Source organism: Saccopteryx leptura, chromosome 1, assembly GCF_036850995.1.
Source record: "Saccopteryx leptura isolate mSacLep1 chromosome 1, mSacLep1_pri_phased_curated, whole genome shotgun sequence".
NCBI lineage: Eukaryota > Metazoa > Chordata > Mammalia > Chiroptera > Emballonuridae > Saccopteryx > Saccopteryx leptura.
Window position 1 is genome coordinate 354,233,492 of NC_089503.1, and position 19,917 is coordinate 354,253,408.

The window sequence follows — 19,917 nt, forward strand, 5'->3', positions numbered from 1 at the left end:
ATGCAGCCACAAAGGAAACACCTGGAGGTACCTCAAAAAATTAAAAATAGAACTACTACATGATTCAGCAATCTCACTGCTGGGTATATATTCAAAAGAAAAAGAAATACACACTCCCATGTTCACTGCAGCATTAGTCAGTCACAACAGCCAAGATACGAAAATAACCTGTTTCTGTCAGTGGATAAAGAAAAAAGCATTTGTGATAGAATATTATTCAGCCACAAAAAAGATGAAAATTCTGCCACTTGTGATAATATGGACGAACCTAGAGGGCATTCTGAGTGAAGTCAGACAAAGACAAATACTGCATGGTATAACTTACCTGTGGAAACAAAACAAAAAAGTAGATTTCATTGAAACAGACAGTAGAATGGTAATTGCCAGGGGCTAGGGGGTAGAGAGGGTAAATGGGGAGATGCAGATCAAAGGGTACAAATTTTTTGTACAGAGACAGAGAGAGGGATAGACAGAGACAGACAGACAGGAACGGAGAGAGATGAGAAGCATCAATCATTAGTTTTTTGTTGTGCGTTGCAACACCTTAGTTGTTCATTGATTGCTTTCTCATATGTGCCTTGACCACGGGCCTTCAGCACACCGAGTAACCCCTTGCTCAAGCCAGCGACCTTGGGTTGAAGCTGGTGAGCTTTTGCTCAAACCAGATGAGCCCGTGCTCAAGCTGGCGACCTTGGGGTCTCGAACCTGGGTCCTCTGCATCCCAGTTCGACGCTCTATCCACTGCGCCACCGCCTGGTCAGGCCAAACTTTGTTATAAAATAAGTAAGTTCTGAGGATCTAACACACAATATGGTGACTATAGTAAATAATAGTGTTTTGTTTTTTGTATTTTTCTGAAGTGAGAAGAAGAGAGACAGACTCCCCCATGTACCCAACAGGGATCCACCTGGCAAGCCACTAGTGGGAGATGTTCTGCCAATCTGGAATATTGCTTCATTTCAACTGGAGCCATTCTAGCGCCTGAGGCAGAGGCCATGGAGCCGTCCTCAGGGCCCGGGCTACTTTGCTCCAATGGAGCCTTGGCTGTGGGAGGGGAAGAGAGAGACAGAGAGGAAGGAGAGTGGGAGGGATGAAGAAGCAGATGGGTATTTCTCTTTGTGCTCTAACAGGAAATCAAACCCTGGACATCCACATGCCGGGCTGGCGCTCTACCACTGAGCCAATTAGCCAAGGCCAATAATAGTGGGGTTTTTTTGGAAATCTGCTAAGAGTAAATCTTAAGTGTTCTCACCACACATGCCCAAAAAGTTAACTATGCAAAATCATGGATGTGCTAAGTATGTTGATCATGGTAATTATTTTACAATGTATATGGTTATAAAATCACAAGGTATACTTTAAGTATATAAAATTATTATATGTTCATTATTCCTCAGTAAAGCTGAAAAAATCAATATAAAGAGAGCCCTGAAAATAATCTTTCTAGTCTTTTCAACTGGAAACTTTAGGAGATAAAGTAGATCAAGACATTTAATTTACTAGATTTTAAGGAAATTCAAAAAGAGGGTACCACATCTGTCTTGCAACATTAGTTGTTTTAACCTGTTTCCTACATTGTAGACTTAAAAAAGACCTACTGATAGTAAATATATATATATTGTAACATGTACATTAAGCCAATAAGAAAATCTTTCTTCTTCTTAAAAGATTATGTATATTTTTTCGTCATGAGTAATAAATAGGACTCCCTGAACATTTTGATAGTCTTCAGGAAGACAAACTCTCCATCACATACAATTCACTAAAATTTAACATTCACCAGCATTTTAGAGTCCACTGCATGCTAAAAAAGGTAATGCTAAACACTTCAAGTTCCGAGAATATCCTTTTAAATTTCAAAAAAGAACTGAATTATGCTCAGCATAGCTTTAGTATTAAGTGTGTTTTATTATTTTATGATGGTTTGACAACTGGCAATTTGTATTAGGTAACTATCTAAAATGCTTCATTAACTATTTCATTTTTCTAACTGCACAGAATAAAATAGTATAGTGCAGGGGTCAGGAACCTTTTTGTTTGAGAGCCATGAACACCACATATTTTAAAATGTAATTCCATGAGAGCCATACAACAATCCATGTACGTTATGCATTATCCAACACCAATAAAAATTTGGTGTTGTCCCGGAGGGCAGCTGTGATTGGCTCCAGCCACCCGCAACCATGAACATGAGCGGTAGGAAATGAATGGATTGTAATACATGACAATGTTTTATATTTTTAACATTATTTTTTTTATTAAAGATTTGTCTGGGCCCTGGCCGGTTGGCTCAGTGGTGGAGCGTCGGCCTGGCGTGCAAGGGGTCCCGGGTTCAATTCCCGGCCAGGGCGCACAGGGGAGGCGCCCATCTGCTTCTCCGCCCCTCCCCCTCTCCTTCCTCTCTGTCTCTCTCTTCCCCTCCCGCAGCCCAGGCTCCATTGGAGCAAAGATGGCCCGGGCGCTGGGGATGGCTCCTTGGCCTCTGCCCCAGGCGCTGGAGTTGCTCTGGTTGCGGCAGAGCGATGCCCCGAAGGGGCAGAGCGTTGCCCCCTGGTGGGCGAAGCGTCGCCCCCTGGTGGGCGTGCCGGGTGGATCCCGGTCGGGCGCATGCGGGAGTCTGTCTGACTGTCTCTCCCCGTTTCCAGCTTCAGAAAAATACAAGGAAAAAAAAAAAAAAAAGATTTGTCTGTGAGCCAGATGCAGCCATCAAAAGAGCCACATCTGGCTCACGAGCCATAGGTTCCCGACCCCTGGTATAGTGTATTAGGAAAGCTGAAAAAATGCCCAGTGATTATGTCAAGGTCACCAATTTTGGCTCAAACATGTTAATGGTGGTGTTTCTCCTCAGAATATGAATAAATAGCAGAGCTGCTATAACCTATCTATTGTATTTCATACATTCTTACATTGCTTTCTGGCTCTTTGCTTTCTAATTAGATTAATCAGAAAAAATGTGGTTAAATAAATATTCTCAAAATGCATGCTATTAAACTTTATTATAAAATATTTCTGAGAATCATGGAAAATTGTGTAACCACATTCACTTTGTATTTTTTTTTTTCAGAGACAGAGAGTCAGAGAGAGGGATAGACAGGGACAGACAGACAGGAACAGAGAGATGAGAAGCTCCAATCATTAGTTTTTCGTTGTGCGTTGCAACACCTTAGTTGTTCATTGATTGCTTTCTCATATGTGCCTTAACTGCAGGCCTTCAGCAGACCAAGTAACCCCTTGCTCGAGCCAGCGACCTTGGGCTCAAGCTGGTGAGCTTTTTGCTCAAACCAGATGAACCGGCACCCAAGCTGGCAACCCTGGGGTCTCGAACCTGGGTCTTCCACATCCCAGTCCGACGCTCTATCCACTGCGCCACCGCCTGGTCAGGCTCACTGTGTATTTTTTAAAATTACATCCCACATGATAAAATTCGTATTACCCCTACTTATGTTTGTTTTTGGGAAATTTCACTTTTTTTTTTTTTACAGAGACAGAGAGAGAGTCAGAGAGAGGGATAGACAGGGATAGACAGACAGGAACGAAGAGATGAGAAGCATCAATCATTAGCTTTTTGTTGAGCATTGCAACACCTTAGTTGTTCACTGATTGCTTTCTAATATGTGCTTTGACCGCGGGTCTTCAGCAGACCAAGTAACCCCCCCCTTGCTCGAGCCAGCGACCTTGGGTCCAAGCTGGTGAGCTTTTGCTCAAACCAGATGAGCCCGCGCTCAAGCTGGTGACCTCCGGGTCTCGAACCTGGGTCCTCTGCACCCCAGTCCGACGCTCTATCCACTGCGCCGCCATCGCCTGGTCAGGCTCACATACTTTTTTTTCACTTGCTCATAGTAAGAAAACTAACAGGGAGACAACTATAAGCAAGCCTGTTTTACTTAGGTCTCAAATTTATTTCTTATAAGACGTATTATAATGATGTTCTTTGGACTCTTGTATTTGTAATTAAAATACAAAAATAATTATGAAAGGTTATCATTGGCCAGTATAATGTTGTTTCAGATTTTTTCTTTAAGTTGAAAATATTCCTTGACTTACCCGTTGCATGAAATAAACTAGCTTCTACTCTGTGGGGAACTCTTGGTGGAATTTTCATAGATGCACGTATCTGGTAAAAACTAATGCAAAAGAGGCCATTTCAGAAACATTTAAAATATACAACATCTCAATTTCTATATATTTATATGTGTTATAATAATAAAATTGGTCTGCTAATCAGTCTCCCATAATATTTACTATTGGTGGAAAACAACATATCAATTTCACAGACCAAATATTAGTGTGGGATAAAACCCAAAGGGAAACCAGTATGTTTGAAGATAAATAGGAAAAACAGAAGAAATATATACGGTATTTCTTACTATAAATGAAAGAATGTCATACATAGCAACCAGAGGAGTTAATAAGGCAACTAAGAGTTTCATTGATTTTTTTTTCTTTTAAAATAAAGATAAATTATTCTTAAGCATAATTTTGAAAAAAAAATAGAGAACTATAAATGGCTTTTAAAAATTGATTTCATACTATAAAAACCCACTCAAAAATATAAACCTACTTAACCCTTTGAGTAGTATGAACGTTCATGTACGTACTTGTGCCTCCTGACCATCCAGAGTATGATCGATTCATTTTAAAAATGTGTAAGGCAACATTAAAAAAAGGCAAATGTATGTTTTTCTAGTTTCCATAAATTAGTTATCAAACATGATTTTAAGTTAATAAAACTATAACTAATTTCATTTTTTGAAAACAAAAACCAAAACTCACTCCTGGGGGTCAGTGAGCATGAAAAAAACTCACTACTCAAAGGGTTAAATGTAACATGTTCTCTCTCTTCCATACCTGCCAACAGTTTCGGCACTGCTTAATCTGTTCTTTATCAAATGTAACAATGGTGTCAAATACTAAAAATACTTAGAAATGCAGGAAAAGAACCATCACGAAACATGCACATGAAGTGTTTCCTCACATTCCATTTCCATTTAATCCTTACAGAGCTATCATTCCAATGTTATTCAGTAAGATATTTATTGACATTATTTTTTAAATACAATAAAATTCAGCATAGAAATACTTGAAAGTTTAAGTTCTCATCTCAGTATCTTAAGTAATCATTTGATATATTAGGAAATCAACTAGTAAAGATATTATTTTCTAATATACATAAAATGTAGGTAATTTATACATGTTTATCTATCAGAGTTGACAATTATTTAATATAATAGCCAAACAGAAGCTTTATGTTAACTGGCTTAAATGGCAGAAGTAGTAAGGACTCAATAAGTAGCATAAATAAAAGACTTCAGAGATAAAAAGAGAAATCAGATTAGAAAAAAGAGTTAAACAAGTCAAGTTATATATCCAATAAATGGTAAGCCTCTAATCATTAGACTTTTCAAAGATCAGTAACATAATATTCCTCAAGTCTTCAGTGCATAGCAAAATCAGACTGTAAAATAACAGAAAATTAATAAAAGCAACAATTATACATGCTACATTTATGATGGTTGACAACAAAAGGGAATGACAATTCACTTAATCTTTATACCCAGTTCCAAAGCTCCAATTATTTATAAACTATCTCCATTAGGATATGTCAAAAAGAAAACCACAGGCCCCAAATCAAGTCACTTATGCTAACACCCATCACAAGGAACCTAGACTTAATACCTCACCTAACTGCAATTTCAGTCTTCTCCAGGAATGTTATCCTAATTGGTCAGTCTAGAATTTTCTGGTCACTACCAATGAGGTCATCTATCAAGCAGGCCCTCTCCATCCTCTGAAGGGAGCTACAGCAATCCATCCGATAAGATTCCTTTTTAACTTTGCTTGAAATAATCCATTCTTTTCTAATAACTTTCTTCTCGCACCAAGTTTCTACCTCAAAACGTCTTCCATATAGTACAGCTTCTGCGGCTCCTCTCTACTTTCTAGATGGGATGCTGCCCAATTCATAAATCACTCAGAAAGCCAACTCTATCTTTAAACGTACTCAACTGAATTTTTATTCTTTAACATATATCTTACTTCAAACCCAACATATCAAAATGAACTAATCTTATTTTTAGAGAGAGGGAGAGAGAGGGGAAAAGAAGGAGAGAGCGAGTGAGAGAGAGAGAAGCGGGGGAGGAATGGGAAGCATCAACTTGTAGTAGTTGCTTCTCATTTGTGCCTTGACAGGGCAAGCCCTGAGTTTTGAATCGGCAACCTCAGCATTCCAGGTCACATTCTATCCACTGCGCCATCAAAGGTCAGGCAAAATCAACTAATCTTGAGTCTCACACAAGTCATCCTCTTTCATTTCATTACTTCTCTATTTCTAATACTGTCTAAGTCAATGTGATTTAAAATTTCAGCATTATCTTTTAAATCTCACATTATTACAAATTCTAAATTTGCAAACAGTAGAGCAATAAACTCATGTCTACTGCGTATTTTTAAAGTTAAAAATACACAGCCAGGTCCTGGCCAGTTGGCTCAGTGGTAGAGCGTCAGCCTGGCGTGCAGGAGTCCTGGGTTCGATTCCCGGCCAGGGCACACAGGAGAAGCACCCATCTGCTTCTCCACAACTCCCCCTCTCCTTCCTCTCTCTCTTCCCCTCCCGCAGCTGAGGCTCCACTGGAGCAAGGTTGGCCCGGGCGCTGAGGATGGCTCCATTGCCTCTGCCTCAGGTACTAGAGTGGCTCTGGTTGCAACAGAGCACCGCCCCAGATGGGCAGAGCATCGCCCCCTAGTGGGCATGCCAGGTGGATCCCGGTCAGGCGCATGCGGGAGTCTGTCTGACTGCCTCCCCGTTTCCAACTTCAGAAAAATACACACACAAAAAAAAGACTCTGCCATATTTGATTCATCAATAATTTCTTCCTTTGCTGAGCAATTTCAAAGTAATCCTAGACATCATGCAAATCCATACCTTAAAAAATCTTTTTCTTTTCTTTTTTTTAAAAAATATTATCATATTACATGTGAGTCAGGGAGGCAGAGAGACAGCCCTCACATGCGCCTCAACTGGGATCCACCCAGCAAGTCTCCTATTGGGCAATGCTCTGCCCATCGGGGGCTGCTGTTCCGTTGCTTGGCAACCAAACCATTTTAGTGCCTGAGGGAGGGCATGGAGCCATCCTTAGCAATCAGGGCCAACTTGCTCAAACCATCTGAGCCATGGTGGATGATGAGAAGAGAGAGAGAGAAAGTAGAGGGGGAAGGGTAGAGAAGCAGACGGGCACTTCTCCTGTGTACCCCGACCAGAAATCGAACCCAGGACTTCCACACACTGGTCCAATGCTTTACCGCTGAGCCAACCAGCCAGGGTCTAAACGTTTTTTCTGTCTCTGCCTCATCCTCCACATGGAATCAGTCATTAAATACTACTATTTATTCCCCAAAATGCCTCATAGAAATTAATAAAAACCAAACCTTAAAGTGTGAAAGACTGACTTTAAAAATGTTTCCAATTTTTTTGCACACCCTTGCAATGTGACTCCCATTAAAAAATAGAATATAGTTCCTCATTCTTTAAATTTCAGTTGGCTTTAAGACTTGTTCTGAGTGATACAATGTGGCAAGACAACAGTGTGCTACTTGGAAGCCTAAGTCTTGAAAGGTCATCCTATAGTTTCTTCTCTTTGGGTTCAGCCTATAGGGTGTTACAGCGTGTTCTTCAAAGCCAATGGCCAAAAGTGCTCTGTGCCCACAAAAGAGTGATTCACAATGGAAGATGAGTTTATCAGAATCACAGTAGAGGAGAAATGTAAAGTAAGGAAAATTACTGGTCTAGAAACTTTTGCTCCCACACCTTAGTCACCAAAATGAACTCCTGAGGGCCAGTCACATGCTATACTGCAGAAATTATAGAACTATTTAATTAGAGAATAGGGTACTAAATTCTTCTCTTGGGGAAAAGAGATCTCCTCCATGAGAATAGCTGGAATATAAGAGGTCATAAAACACAGCCGAGTCCACAAAAGGTGAGGCCATTCTGCACCAGCTAGCACCACATGGACCAGTTGACTGGATGCATGAGTGAGCCCAAAAAGATTAGTCAAACCAGCCCGGATCAGCTGAGTGATTCTCAGCTTATCTATACACTTGTGAGCAAAAATAAATGTTAATTGTTGTGATGGCCAAGGCTTTCTGTTTGTTGTTAGCTGCATTATTGTGGAAATATACAACTAATACAGAAATTGGTACCTAACAAAAATTTAAAATGTGTGGCATTGACTCAGGGACCAAAGTAAGAGTTTAGTAAAAGAGGCCAAAAAAAAAAAAAAAAAAAAAAGGGCAGGAGGAAACTATACGAGACTTAAAAAAAATGGTAACCCATGTTACGTACTGATGAAAATTATATAAATATTCTGTCAGAATTGTGGGTGGGGCACAGAGCGCATTCCTAGCAGCTGTGGCTGATGCAATGCTGTGAGAATACTCCAGCACCTGAGCTCGCCCGCTGTAAGGAAGTAATTCAGCGCCAACCAGGCAGCTCCCTGACTTTTTGGCCATTGGCTTTGAAGAACACGCTGTAACACCCTATAGGCTGAACCCATGTATATAAGCTAGCTTGCTTCCTTGATAAAGTGGATCTGCGTCACTGAACCTGGTCCCTGGAGTCAAGTCTCTGCATCTCCATTGTCCTCACCCCCGGTGGGCCTTGTCCACAACTGGCACCTCGAATAGGGACCCAGCCAACATTCAAGGGACGGGTGAGTGACCCTCTGCAATGGGAAACCTTCTCCCCCACTCTCGAACCCTGCAGGCTCGAGCCCTGCACGCCCTATTGCAGAGTAGGCGAGTTAAAGTTAGTGAAAAGGAACTCTGTACTTACTGGGAGATCCTCTCTGGCTCAATCCCTGGATTGAGGACGCACCTCTCTGGGACCCGGATACTTGGGCCTGAGCTCTCCGGCGCGTCCGTTCAGCAGAAGTTCATGAGGGACAAACCTTCCCTCTTGGCCTCACTCCTGCCCTGCCAGCCATCCCCCGCTGAGACCCTGAGGAGCCCCTACCTCCCTATTCGCAGAAACGAAACCAATGCCCTGGGCCTCACCCGGAGAACTGCTCCTCAGTGCTGTATTCACTCTCAGTTATTAACTTTTAATTCTGGTGGCGTGGCTCCCATGTGCAAGCATTGGGGAGGCCTTCGTAGCGAACCGACCCCATTGCAGTTGGTATATAAGCTAGCTTACTTCCTGAATAAAGCGGATCTGTGTCACCAAACCTGGTCCCTGGAGGGTCTCTGTGTCTCCATCGTCCTCACCCCCAGTGGGCCTTGTACACACAGAATAACTTAGAAGAATTTAGACAAAATACCTAAGAAACTTTTGTATGTGAAGAAGCTAATTTCAGGTAGAATACTAAAATGTCAACTGGTTGCTCTTAGCTAAGTATAAGATTTTTCAAGAAAGAGGTAAATCAAAAACAACAGGTCATTTTATAAGCAAAACCTGGAGGGAATATGGAGAAACTAGGACTTGCTGGGATGGAATGTAAAACTGGTTTTTGTCTCTTTTCCCTAAAAATTAAAAAAATAAAGTTATGGCCAGAGATCAAATCACAGGTGCGGCTATAAATCTTTTAAGATCTCTAAAGGTATTAAGGCAGTGTCTGAGTACACACTGTTTGACAAAAGGGTTTTTAGGAAGTTTGAGGACACGATCCCACAGAATTCTGATACTCAAATAGCAGTGATTACATCTAGAGAGTAGCCATACCTCAAAAATCAATTGTGGGTATAGGTTTCATGGAATGGATTACATAAAATATACAGAAACCCCATAAAGTTTTAAGTTTTATTGGCTAACGAGCCAGTAGCCTAGATACTCTGTCTGGCCTTGTAACTTGCTCAGCCAACAGAATGCAGTGGAAGTAACCAGTAGGCAAGTTCGAGGGGCCTTGACATGCTCTGCTCTTTCTTGGATTCCTGCCTCTGCCATGAGAACAAGCCTAAGGCTGTCCTGCTGAGGGATGACAGACCATGTAGAGCAGAGCAGAGCACAGTTGTTTTTATAGTTTCAACAAGTTAGCAAAGCCAAGCAAAAACAAACAGACAAAACAACAGGAGACTTCTTTCATTCTACTCCTGTTAGTCATAGCTGCACTATTACTATTCTCAGTACAGACCTCCAGGTATATATCCTGAGTTACTGCAAGCACCTCTAAACTGTTCCTTATACACAACCACCAATCTAATACTATATCACAATCTTCATCAAATTAGTAAGTGCTTATTGTACTAGCAATAATTTCATCCTTACTTTGAAACCATCAATGGCTATACTAATCCCTAGTGTCAACTCTTGTCCAGTCATCAAAAGATATCTTCCAAAAAGATAACCTCTCCTTTCACTATCTTCTGCAATTCTAGAGAATATACAATCTCCTAAATATTCTTTAAAATAACATGTTCAGTCCTAATTCCAAGACTTGATTCATATTGCTCTCTCATACTACAAGGGCCTTTCAATTTATCCTTTGCCTATCCAAGGTTTTATCCATACTGTGATCCCATCCTTCCATAAGGCCTTTCCTATCATAATAACCTAGAGATTAGTTTTCTGTTCTGATTCCTACAACACTTCCGTACATATACTTACTGAATATTTATCATTTGATGTTCCTTTGTAGGTGTTTTGTGTATATACACTGCTCACAAAACTAAGGGATTCTGGGAATGTGCAGATACTGTAGTACTTTCAGCTCTTTGTATAGTGCATTTTCACCAATGAAATAAAAGTTGATTTAGCATCTCATTTGCATAATCGAGCTTTCTTTGACTTGTCGTTTGCTTTTTCTGATGTTTAATAAAAAAAATCAAATGCTGCTTCTTTTATCACTTCGTATCCATCTTGAAATATCCCCTAATTTTTGTGAGCAATATAGTTTATTTTCCCCATGCACTGTATGCTTTTAAAAAGGAGAAACATGATCTTATACAATCTCAATTAAAATTCTCTCAATAACTAGTATAAATTTATAAACACATATTAAATATATCCACCATTATCATTATATTCATATGGATAATTCTCAAACATATATTTCAAAATAAATTCCTCTGAGAAAATAATTACTCGAATATACCTCATTGTTTTCCTTATATATACTGGAACAAAAGTGTGTAATTAAAAATAAGTGAAAACTGTACATATTATCTGATGCAAAATACATGGTTTTACATTAAAATACATACCCTCTCTGAAATAAATCCACATTGTAGAACTTGTTTAGCTCCACGGAGAATTCTACCATTGCTTGAACTTCAGTCATTTTTAATTTATATTCAGAAGACAAGTCTGGTAATAGCACCTTGGTTAAAGAAGGGGAAAATAAATCATGAGAAACTCAGTAACAAAAATAGTAACTTACAAGAACAATATTTAAACATATTTGAATATCATGTATAGGCAGAAAAGAAAATGAAGCAAACTAATTGAGTGTTCCTATCATATACTAATCCAACTAAATACGTAGCACCAGAATCTATACTTACTAAAATTACTAAAAATGCACTTACTAAACAGTACTACCCTATAATTTAAGATATGTCTTATTAGAATGCTTTTTCTAAGATTTCTTTCCCTTCATGACATATGGTAATAAATAACCAAATTGCTAAAAGAAACTCTTAACTTTATCCTAAATAATATAGTAACTTGTTAAAAAAATTAAGCTACCTGATTATTCTCTTCTAGCTCTACATTGCATATAAAGGCAACTCCAGAGCAATAAGTGAATAAACATTCTTTAACTCCATTTATACTTTTTCTATTAGGTGAAGTTCTTAAATGATTATTCATCTTTAAATTAAAGAGAAAAAATTTTCCTTCATTAGAAAAGCCTAAAGTATTCACCTTCAAAAAGGTTAAAATAAGCCTGGCCTGTGGTGGTGCAGTGGATAGAACATCAACCTGAAATGCTGAGGGCTCACTCTGGAAACCCTGGTGGCTCAGTGGGTAGAGCTCGGCCTGGTATATGGACGTCCCAGGTTTGGTCCCTGGTTAGGGCACATAGGATAGCAACCATCTACTCCTCTCTGTTTCCCTCTTTTCCTTCTCTCCCTTTCCCCCTCCCACAGCCAGTGGCTCAACTGGTTTGAGCATGGCCCTGGGTGCTGCAAATAGCTCAACTGGTCTGAGTGCATCACCCTCAGGTGCTAAAAATAGCTCAGTAGTTGAACATTAGCCTTAGACAGGATTGCTGTGTGGATCCTGGTTGGGGTACATGCAGGAGTCTATCTCCCCTCCTCTCACTTAAAAAAAAAAAGAAGACCTGAGCTTTCCCAGTCAAGGCACATAGGACAAGCAATGAGTGAAGCTACTGTAAGTTGATACTTCTTACCCCCCACTCTGTAAAATAAATAAATAAAATTTTTAAAAAAGGGTTAAAATAATACAGAGAAGCACAAAAGAAACCATTTACATGTGTCCATCTGTACAATTTCTATATAAGGGGGATCAAAGTACATGTACATTTTATAACCTATTTCACTTAATTTTTTGATGAACATGTCAACAAATGTAGTTTTAAAAATTATTTTAATTGTTAACTATTACATTGTGAATGTTATAATTTATATGTTATTATTAATTTATTCATTTTAAAGAGGAGAAAGAGAGCGAGAGAGAGAAGGGAGGAGGAGCAGGAAGCATCAACTCCCATATGTGCCCTGACCAGGCAAGCCCAGGTCACTGAACCAGTAACCTCAGTGTTCCAGGTTGATGCTCTATCCACTGTGCCACCACAGGTCAGGCAAATGTTATTATAATTAAAAAAATCTGCTATTGTTGGGTATTTCAGTGGTTTCCATCTTTCTACTCTTTCAAAAAAGCACTGCAACAATTATGTTTATCAATAATACATGTTTTAAAAAGGAATTCAGTTGTAAGTGTGAAAAATACCTGGAAAATAAAAAAATAAAAAAAAATAAGAAAAAGGAATTCAGGGCCCTGGTCGGCTAGCTCTGTTGGTTAGGGCATCACCCCAAAACACCAAAGTTGAGGGTTAATCCCTGACAGGGTACATATGGAAAGTGACTAGTGAACACACAACTAAGCGAAACAACAAATGAATGCTTCTCTTCCCCTCTCTTTTTCTCTAAAATCAACCAAGCAATTAATCAATCAATTTAAGAAAGCAATTCAGAGTAGAAATATTGCAAGAAAATTTTCCAGATTCTTTGTGTTTCTTTATGTCTTGAAAGTAGAGACACCGACTGCCTTTGTTTCAAACTATTTTCCAAGGAAGTGTTTAGCAAACAGTCTGAGGAAATCAGAGATGATAACTCATACTTGAACAAAGAGCAGATATGTTTACTGTCCAAAGTAATAGAGATTAAGTCTCCCCCGAGGCATAAATCAGACAGGCTTATTTTTCATATGAAAGATTTGGATACCCTTAGCTCAGGGTTCCTCTCCTATAACACAACCTACTCATATGCAGGTATAGCCTGGTACTCTAGCTTCTGCTTTGAATATAAACTATCCTCCTCCTTCATACAGGAGTCTCATGACTTCTGACCACATACACAGTACTTGCAGGCTTACTTGTTAGCTTACAAGTAAGATAAAATCTTAAACCCTTCAGTTTTTGAAATAGTTCTTCACAGAAATTTCACAAATAATGTGATCTGTTATAAATTAAATGCAAAAGAAACACCATATTCTTACCTCTGCTGATCAAAACTTCATTTTAACATTATTAAATAACACATTTTGCACTTCCAGTTACTGATTCTTGTTAAAAATATATTGCTCCCCCTATGAGAAAGAAAAAAATAACTCAAACCAAGTGTTAAACATAAAAAAAGTCCACTTTAAGGAAACCTATGCTTTGTTAGTTACTTAAGTTTCTCAATATATCTAAAAATCTATATCCTCTGTAAGGCTTAGAAATAAGTTTTGGAGATTTTGTTTTCACTCAGCTTCAATGACATCAACATTATTCATTATATATTTCTTAGGGATCCACTTGTGCATACTTTAAATAATAATAAATAAATAGACTACTTTCTTAGTGATTTAGAAGCAATCTTGATGAATATGCAAAACATTATAAACCTACTAATTTTTAAAAGGTAGAACTCACAATTTTTAAATAATTCCCTGAGTAGAGCAAATGATTTCTGAAATGGTTCCTGAATAAACTGTGTGTGTGCACATGAGCACACACATACTATGCACTACTTCAACTATTTTGACAAAAAAGGTTGCCTGGATATGCTATGGATAGTTTTTTCCACACACTAAATATTTATTGCTTAAGTTTAAAAAATCTTTTGCCCTTGGTATAATTATTTTAGGTACTAAAAATGCTAGTATAAAGACCATGTTCACTTTTTCTCACAGGTTTTTTTCTTCTTTCCATTATAAAGATGTACACTTTACCACCTTCCCTGTTATTTTAACCTTAATAATCACATCAAAAAGAGTAAGTTATGTACAGCTATAAACTAAGAACAGCCAGCCAGTGACATGTGGATTAGTCTTCATTTCTAACCCTGCTATCTGGTGTAATTCTAGTCATCTAAATTGGTCAAGTCTGCACTGGTTGGTAGAGTCTAAATATCTGGCTATAGTTGATTTCTTGATTCAGTTTCCTTTTTGATTGGCTGAGGCCCTGACACTCTGCCTTAATTTTGTAAACTCCCTCTTGTAGGGGGGTTAAACATGCTAAGTCACCGGATTATATCCTGCTCTAAAATGGCCAAGCCACCTGTTACTTGTCTGACTCTGAAGATCACCGCCACTCAAATGGCTTTAAACTTTTTATTTGCTTTCACAATTATTCACATGTACAACACATTTTGATCAGTGACATTTCATTTTAAAAAGTGATTCACGGTGGAAGATGAGTTTATCAGAATCATAGTAGAGGAGAAATGTAAAGTAAGGAAAACTACTGGTCTAGAAACTTTTGCTCCCACACCTTAGTCATCAAAATAAACTCCTGAGGGCCAGTCACATGCAGAAATTATATAACTATTTAATTAGAGAATAGGGTACTAAATTCTTCTCTTGGGGAAAAGAGGAGATCTTCAAAAGAAAGACAATGAGAAAGAGCTGTATGTTCCCTCTTGATACCAAATAGTATACAAATCAAATAGAAACAAAATATAGAAACTCAGAACTTTTAGGAGCATCTAATCTTACAAGACCAGCAGTTTTACTATGTTATTTCATTTAATTCTTATAAAAATCTGAAAGAGCTATTATTCCATTTTATAGGTGAGCAAACTAAAGATCAAAATGTTTATATAATTTATCCAAGGCCACAGGAAATAATGAAAAAGGACAAAAACTTCAAATATGTAAAACTTAATGACTTATAATCAAACTTGTATACTTCTAAAGCCTATACCTAATTGTTATAGGAAATAGATTCGATGATCATCAAGCTAAAAGATGAATATGCCCATAATAAACTCTAATCAGAATGCAACAATGAAAAAAAATTGCAACTGATAAATTATTATAGTAAATATATCAATACTATGTAATTAACAGTTCTCCCTAATTATAAAATCTTCAAATGTCTCTCATCCCTCAACCAAAAATACCATATCTGAAGTATTAAGAGCATTGTTCTCAGATTCCATAAATATTTCTAAGGTAAACAGGGCAGGCCTTGGTGGAATATGGGAAACATTCTGTGCCTGGCAACTGAGGTTGGGAACACTTCAACCTGAGACAGAGAACACTGGGATTGGAGGTGGGAACCACATTCAAAGAATGATTCCACTATCTTGCAGAATATACAGGGGATGGCGTGAATGGTGGACTAAGAGCCATAGAGAAATTCTGAGGGATCAGACGGAAATCACAGAAAACAGAAGGACAAATCTCCAATCTAGCACCACAGAACTGAAGGTCTGATTCTGGTTTCTGAAGTCAACTGTCCTAAGAAACAGATGAACACACAAGCTTTCTGTTGGGCAAATAAGTTGTAAAATTTCTGTTACTTGGTTTTGCTCACTTTGATTATTAAAAATAGTGCTGCCCACATGAAAAAAAAAAAAAAAAGAGCATTGTTCTCTAATTTGTTTGAAACTTGTGTTTAAACAGTTGTTTAATAAAAGAGAAACATATTACTAATCTTAGAAATGACATTTACATTAAGAGGTAAGCACTCTCAAAACAGTGTTATTTTGGATAACTGTTAACATAATAGAAAATTCACAGAAAAAAAATCTTTTAAACATGATGTAGAAAAAAATGTTAGAAAATTTTGAGAGCGTTTCTATTGGTTGACTCAGTACACGAGAACAAAGAAACAGAAAGAATGTTTATTGCTCATTATGGGGCACTTAATGAAAGCTACCTCTGACATATGGAAAACAGGATTTAATTTATCAAAAGCAGTTCATCTAAATTTTTCAGGGACATATATATGCCATAAAACAAACCTGCCAGCAACATAATACAGAATGCCTTTGAATATATCATGTTATTATAGACCTTAAAAAAACCAGGATAGCTCAAAGTACCAAAAACCTGTCACACACACACACCCTTTTTTAACATTAGAGGGGAGTTAGTGAGTCAGACTCTTGCATGCACCCAGACCAGGATCCACCTGGCAACCCCTATCTTGAGCCGATGCTCGAATCAACCAAGCTATTTCTAGTGCCTGAGGCTGATGCATTGGACAACCAAGTGATCTTCAGTGCTTGGGGCAATGCTTGAACCAATTGAGTCACTGGCTGAGGGAGGGGAAGAGACAGAGAAGGGAGAGGAGGAGAGAAACAGACGGTTGCTTTTCTTGTGTGCCTTGACTGGGAAATAAACACAGGACATCCATAGGCCAGGTCAACACTCTACCTACGGAGCCAACCAGCCAGGGCCTGGTTACTCCTTTTAACATGAAGAAAAATTCAGAAAGAACCATAGAGTATCATCTACTACCTAGTTCAGGAATCTGCCCAGCATTTCTTAAAATATTTTATCTTATTAGTTATCTTTCTAAACAGAGAAAAAAGCTCAGAATGAAATAAAAGGAATTACAACCCCCTCTCTGAAAAACATTCTAAGAAACAATGTTTCTTAACTACCGATGTTTTCTTGCTTTCCTTCCTCTACAACTAACTTAGGTATCAGACTGACCTAGATTCTAATTCAGACTCTCTAAGCCTATTTTCTAAAAAAAAAAAAGGTAATCGATAGGTCAAAAGGTAAAGCTTAAAAAGATTATTATACACACACACACAAATCCACATACAAATATATACAAAGCACTAAGCATGGACTTGGTGCTCAATAAATTGCTGACATGTTTTATTTTATCTCAATTTTTAAATATGATTTCAAGGAAATTTCTACTCAAAATAATGCATAGCAACTAAACAGGCTACTATTATAAGTTTCAATTGTATGGCTTAAAAATACTTTCTTTCTCTTTTTTGAAGAGAAGATCTTGGACTTCATTTATTCATTTTTAGAGAGAGAGGAGAGAAAGAGAGAGAGAGAAGGGGAAGCATCAACTCCCATATGTGCCTTGACCATGCAAGCCTGGGGTTTCGAACCATCGACCTCAGCATTCCAGGTCAACACTTTATATCCACTGCGCCACCACAGGTCAGGTGACAATATTTTCATTTATAGGCCACAGGACTTCAAAGGGAGAGGAGCTGGTCTCCAATTAAGGTCTTGTGGAAAACCACGAAACAAACAAAAAAAAAAAAGAGTGAACATTTCAACTCTCTAATTCAATTTTTCTGACTTCATTCCTTATCAACAGTTCTCTAGCTGCCCGTGCCTGAAGGACTATTTCAGAACTCCTTTATCAAATTGGGGCCCTTGGCAAGCATTATATAATTACCATACTTTGACATAAAATAGTTATTAGATTACAGGAGAGGACTGGTGACAGCTTAGTTTAATCTTTTGGAAAGTAATGAATTTTCAGTCTTAAAGTAGATATGAGGAAGAATGAAAGTGGTTTAAAATCTTCTGGATTTTTCAATTCCAGAAGATAGAAGTTAAGGGGAAAGGCTTCCAATATCTTAAATTGTGATTGCCAATAAGCCCTCACTTTGCTGCTTAGATACTTCCAGTTAGCAGTAGGCATTTCCAATTGAAGCCAATAACTTACTGACAGCTGGAACATCAAAGAGCAGGTGTCAGAGATACCAAAGCTCTAAAAACAATCATGAATGAAGCAGCTGCACCTTATAAGGCAGTTTCAAGGGGATTTCAATCAGGGAATACTTCTAGTTCAGAACATATTAAGAAGTGTAGCAAAAGGACATCTCATAATTTTTTATTTTTCTGAAGTTAGAAGCGGGGAGTCAGACAGACTCCCACATGCGCCGGACAGGGATCCACCCGGCATGCCCACCAGAAGGCGATGCTTGGGCCCTCTGGGGCGTTGCTCCGTTGCTGCTGGAGCCATTCTAGCGCCTAAGGCAGAGGCCATGGAGCCATCCTCAGTGCCCGGGCCAACTTTGCTCCAATGGAGCCTTGGTTGCAGGAGGGGAAGAGAGAGACAGAGAGAAAGGAGAGGGGGAAGGGTGGAGAAGCCGATGGGCGCTTCTCCTATGTGCCCTGACCAGGAATCGAACCTGGGACTTCCACACGCCGGGCTGATGCTCTACCACTGAGCCAACCAGCCAGGACGACATCTCATAAAATTTAATAGAACATGTTACTATCAATAACAGACATCTATATAATAACATAATTTAGAAATACTTTCTATATTATAGATGGTTGAAGAGATCAAATCTCATAAAAGGAAATATCCTATAATTTTCTCAGAATGCTCTCTTGGTTGAGAGATAGATCATAATAATTATTTTATCAAAACAAGAACCACATAAGGGATTATTCAAGTAGTAGACATCTCTTAATGGTATACACCTGACATCTTTATATTCCCATTAAGAGAAAAGAGGCTAACTTTCATTAAATTTAGCACATCATTGGTAACCAAGAATGTATATGTTAAAAACTAGAAATCTTTAAAAATAAAATGGTATACCCACTGGGAGTTGTTTTACTCCATTCCTTCTGAAATACCTAGACCTAACAACTTGTGCTTCATAACTTTTCTGAAAAACCACGAGGCCCATTAAGAATGCTTTCTTCACACCACTCTGTTTCTTATTCTTACTCATTTCTACCTTCTTCCTGACAAACAATTCAAGGAAATAAACAAAAACAAAACACTGCTCTCTTCAGACCTATATGCTCCCATCTCCATCCATTTCTTTACTCACATATATATCACAAAACTCACTTTTTTTAAACAGTTTTTCCTCAACACCTACAGTCAAAGAAAATCCTTGTCCTTTCTATCTCCCCATTCTCAAAGTTCTGTATTTACAGTAAACAAAGCTAAAATATCAAGAGGAACTTTGTAGATTACCAAAGATGTATGTATTACTGACCTTTCAGTGTCAAATCCTGATGAACAAAGGGCATAGCTGAATGCTGTAGCATCTATTTCATTCACTATGACCATTAATCTAAGCTAGTCCACAGTTCACAGCAGTCTGTTAGGCTTTTCACAGAAATCTGAAATTATTAAAAAAAAAAAAAGTCCTGATGATTTGGAATTTAAGAAATCAATTACACTTTTACTACATAGTCTAAGAGATAAAAATTTAAGTACTTATATAGAATTTTTTTTTTCGTCTGTGGCTCTAAACATGTTTAAATGATTAAGGTTTATTCTGCTACTGAAAGAGTACTGGCTGGCCACTTTTTTGTCCACATATTACAGGTAGAGACACCAAAACATGGAGGTTTAAGCGGCCTTTACAAACTAGTGTTGAGTCATGAGAAGAGCATAGATCTTCTGATTCCTAGTCCTATACCTGCTTATCAACCATTAATCCTTATTTTAACTTCTAAGAGCACAGAATCAACTCACTAAACACCAGTGGGATTCATCCGGTTCATATCTGTTCGGCATAACT

General features: G+C 38.3%; 1 protein-coding gene across 9 annotated transcripts in view; it reads right to left on the reverse strand.

Annotated features, from left to right (window-relative positions):
• Window positions 1-19,917, reverse strand: part of FAM135A (family with sequence similarity 135 member A) — a 109,084-nt gene that overhangs the window by 86,448 nt on the left and 2,719 nt on the right. For 7 of the 9 annotated variants that reach the window (XM_066359091.1, XM_066359088.1, XM_066359090.1 and 4 more), the window contains exons 2-4: window positions 13,670-13,759; window positions 11,194-11,309; window positions 4,045-4,124 (exon numbers count right to left, since the gene is read on the reverse strand). In XM_066359091.1, the coding sequence (XP_066215188.1) occupies window positions 4,045-4,124; window positions 11,194-11,270 (157 nt within the window). In that variant the 5' untranslated portion in view covers window positions 11,271-11,309; window positions 13,670-13,759. Of the gene's footprint in view, window positions 1-4,044; window positions 4,125-11,193; window positions 11,310-13,669; window positions 13,760-19,386; window positions 19,514-19,917 lie in introns of all 9 variants that reach the window. The other 2 variants (XM_066359083.1, XM_066359084.1) reach the window with 2 other exon arrangements.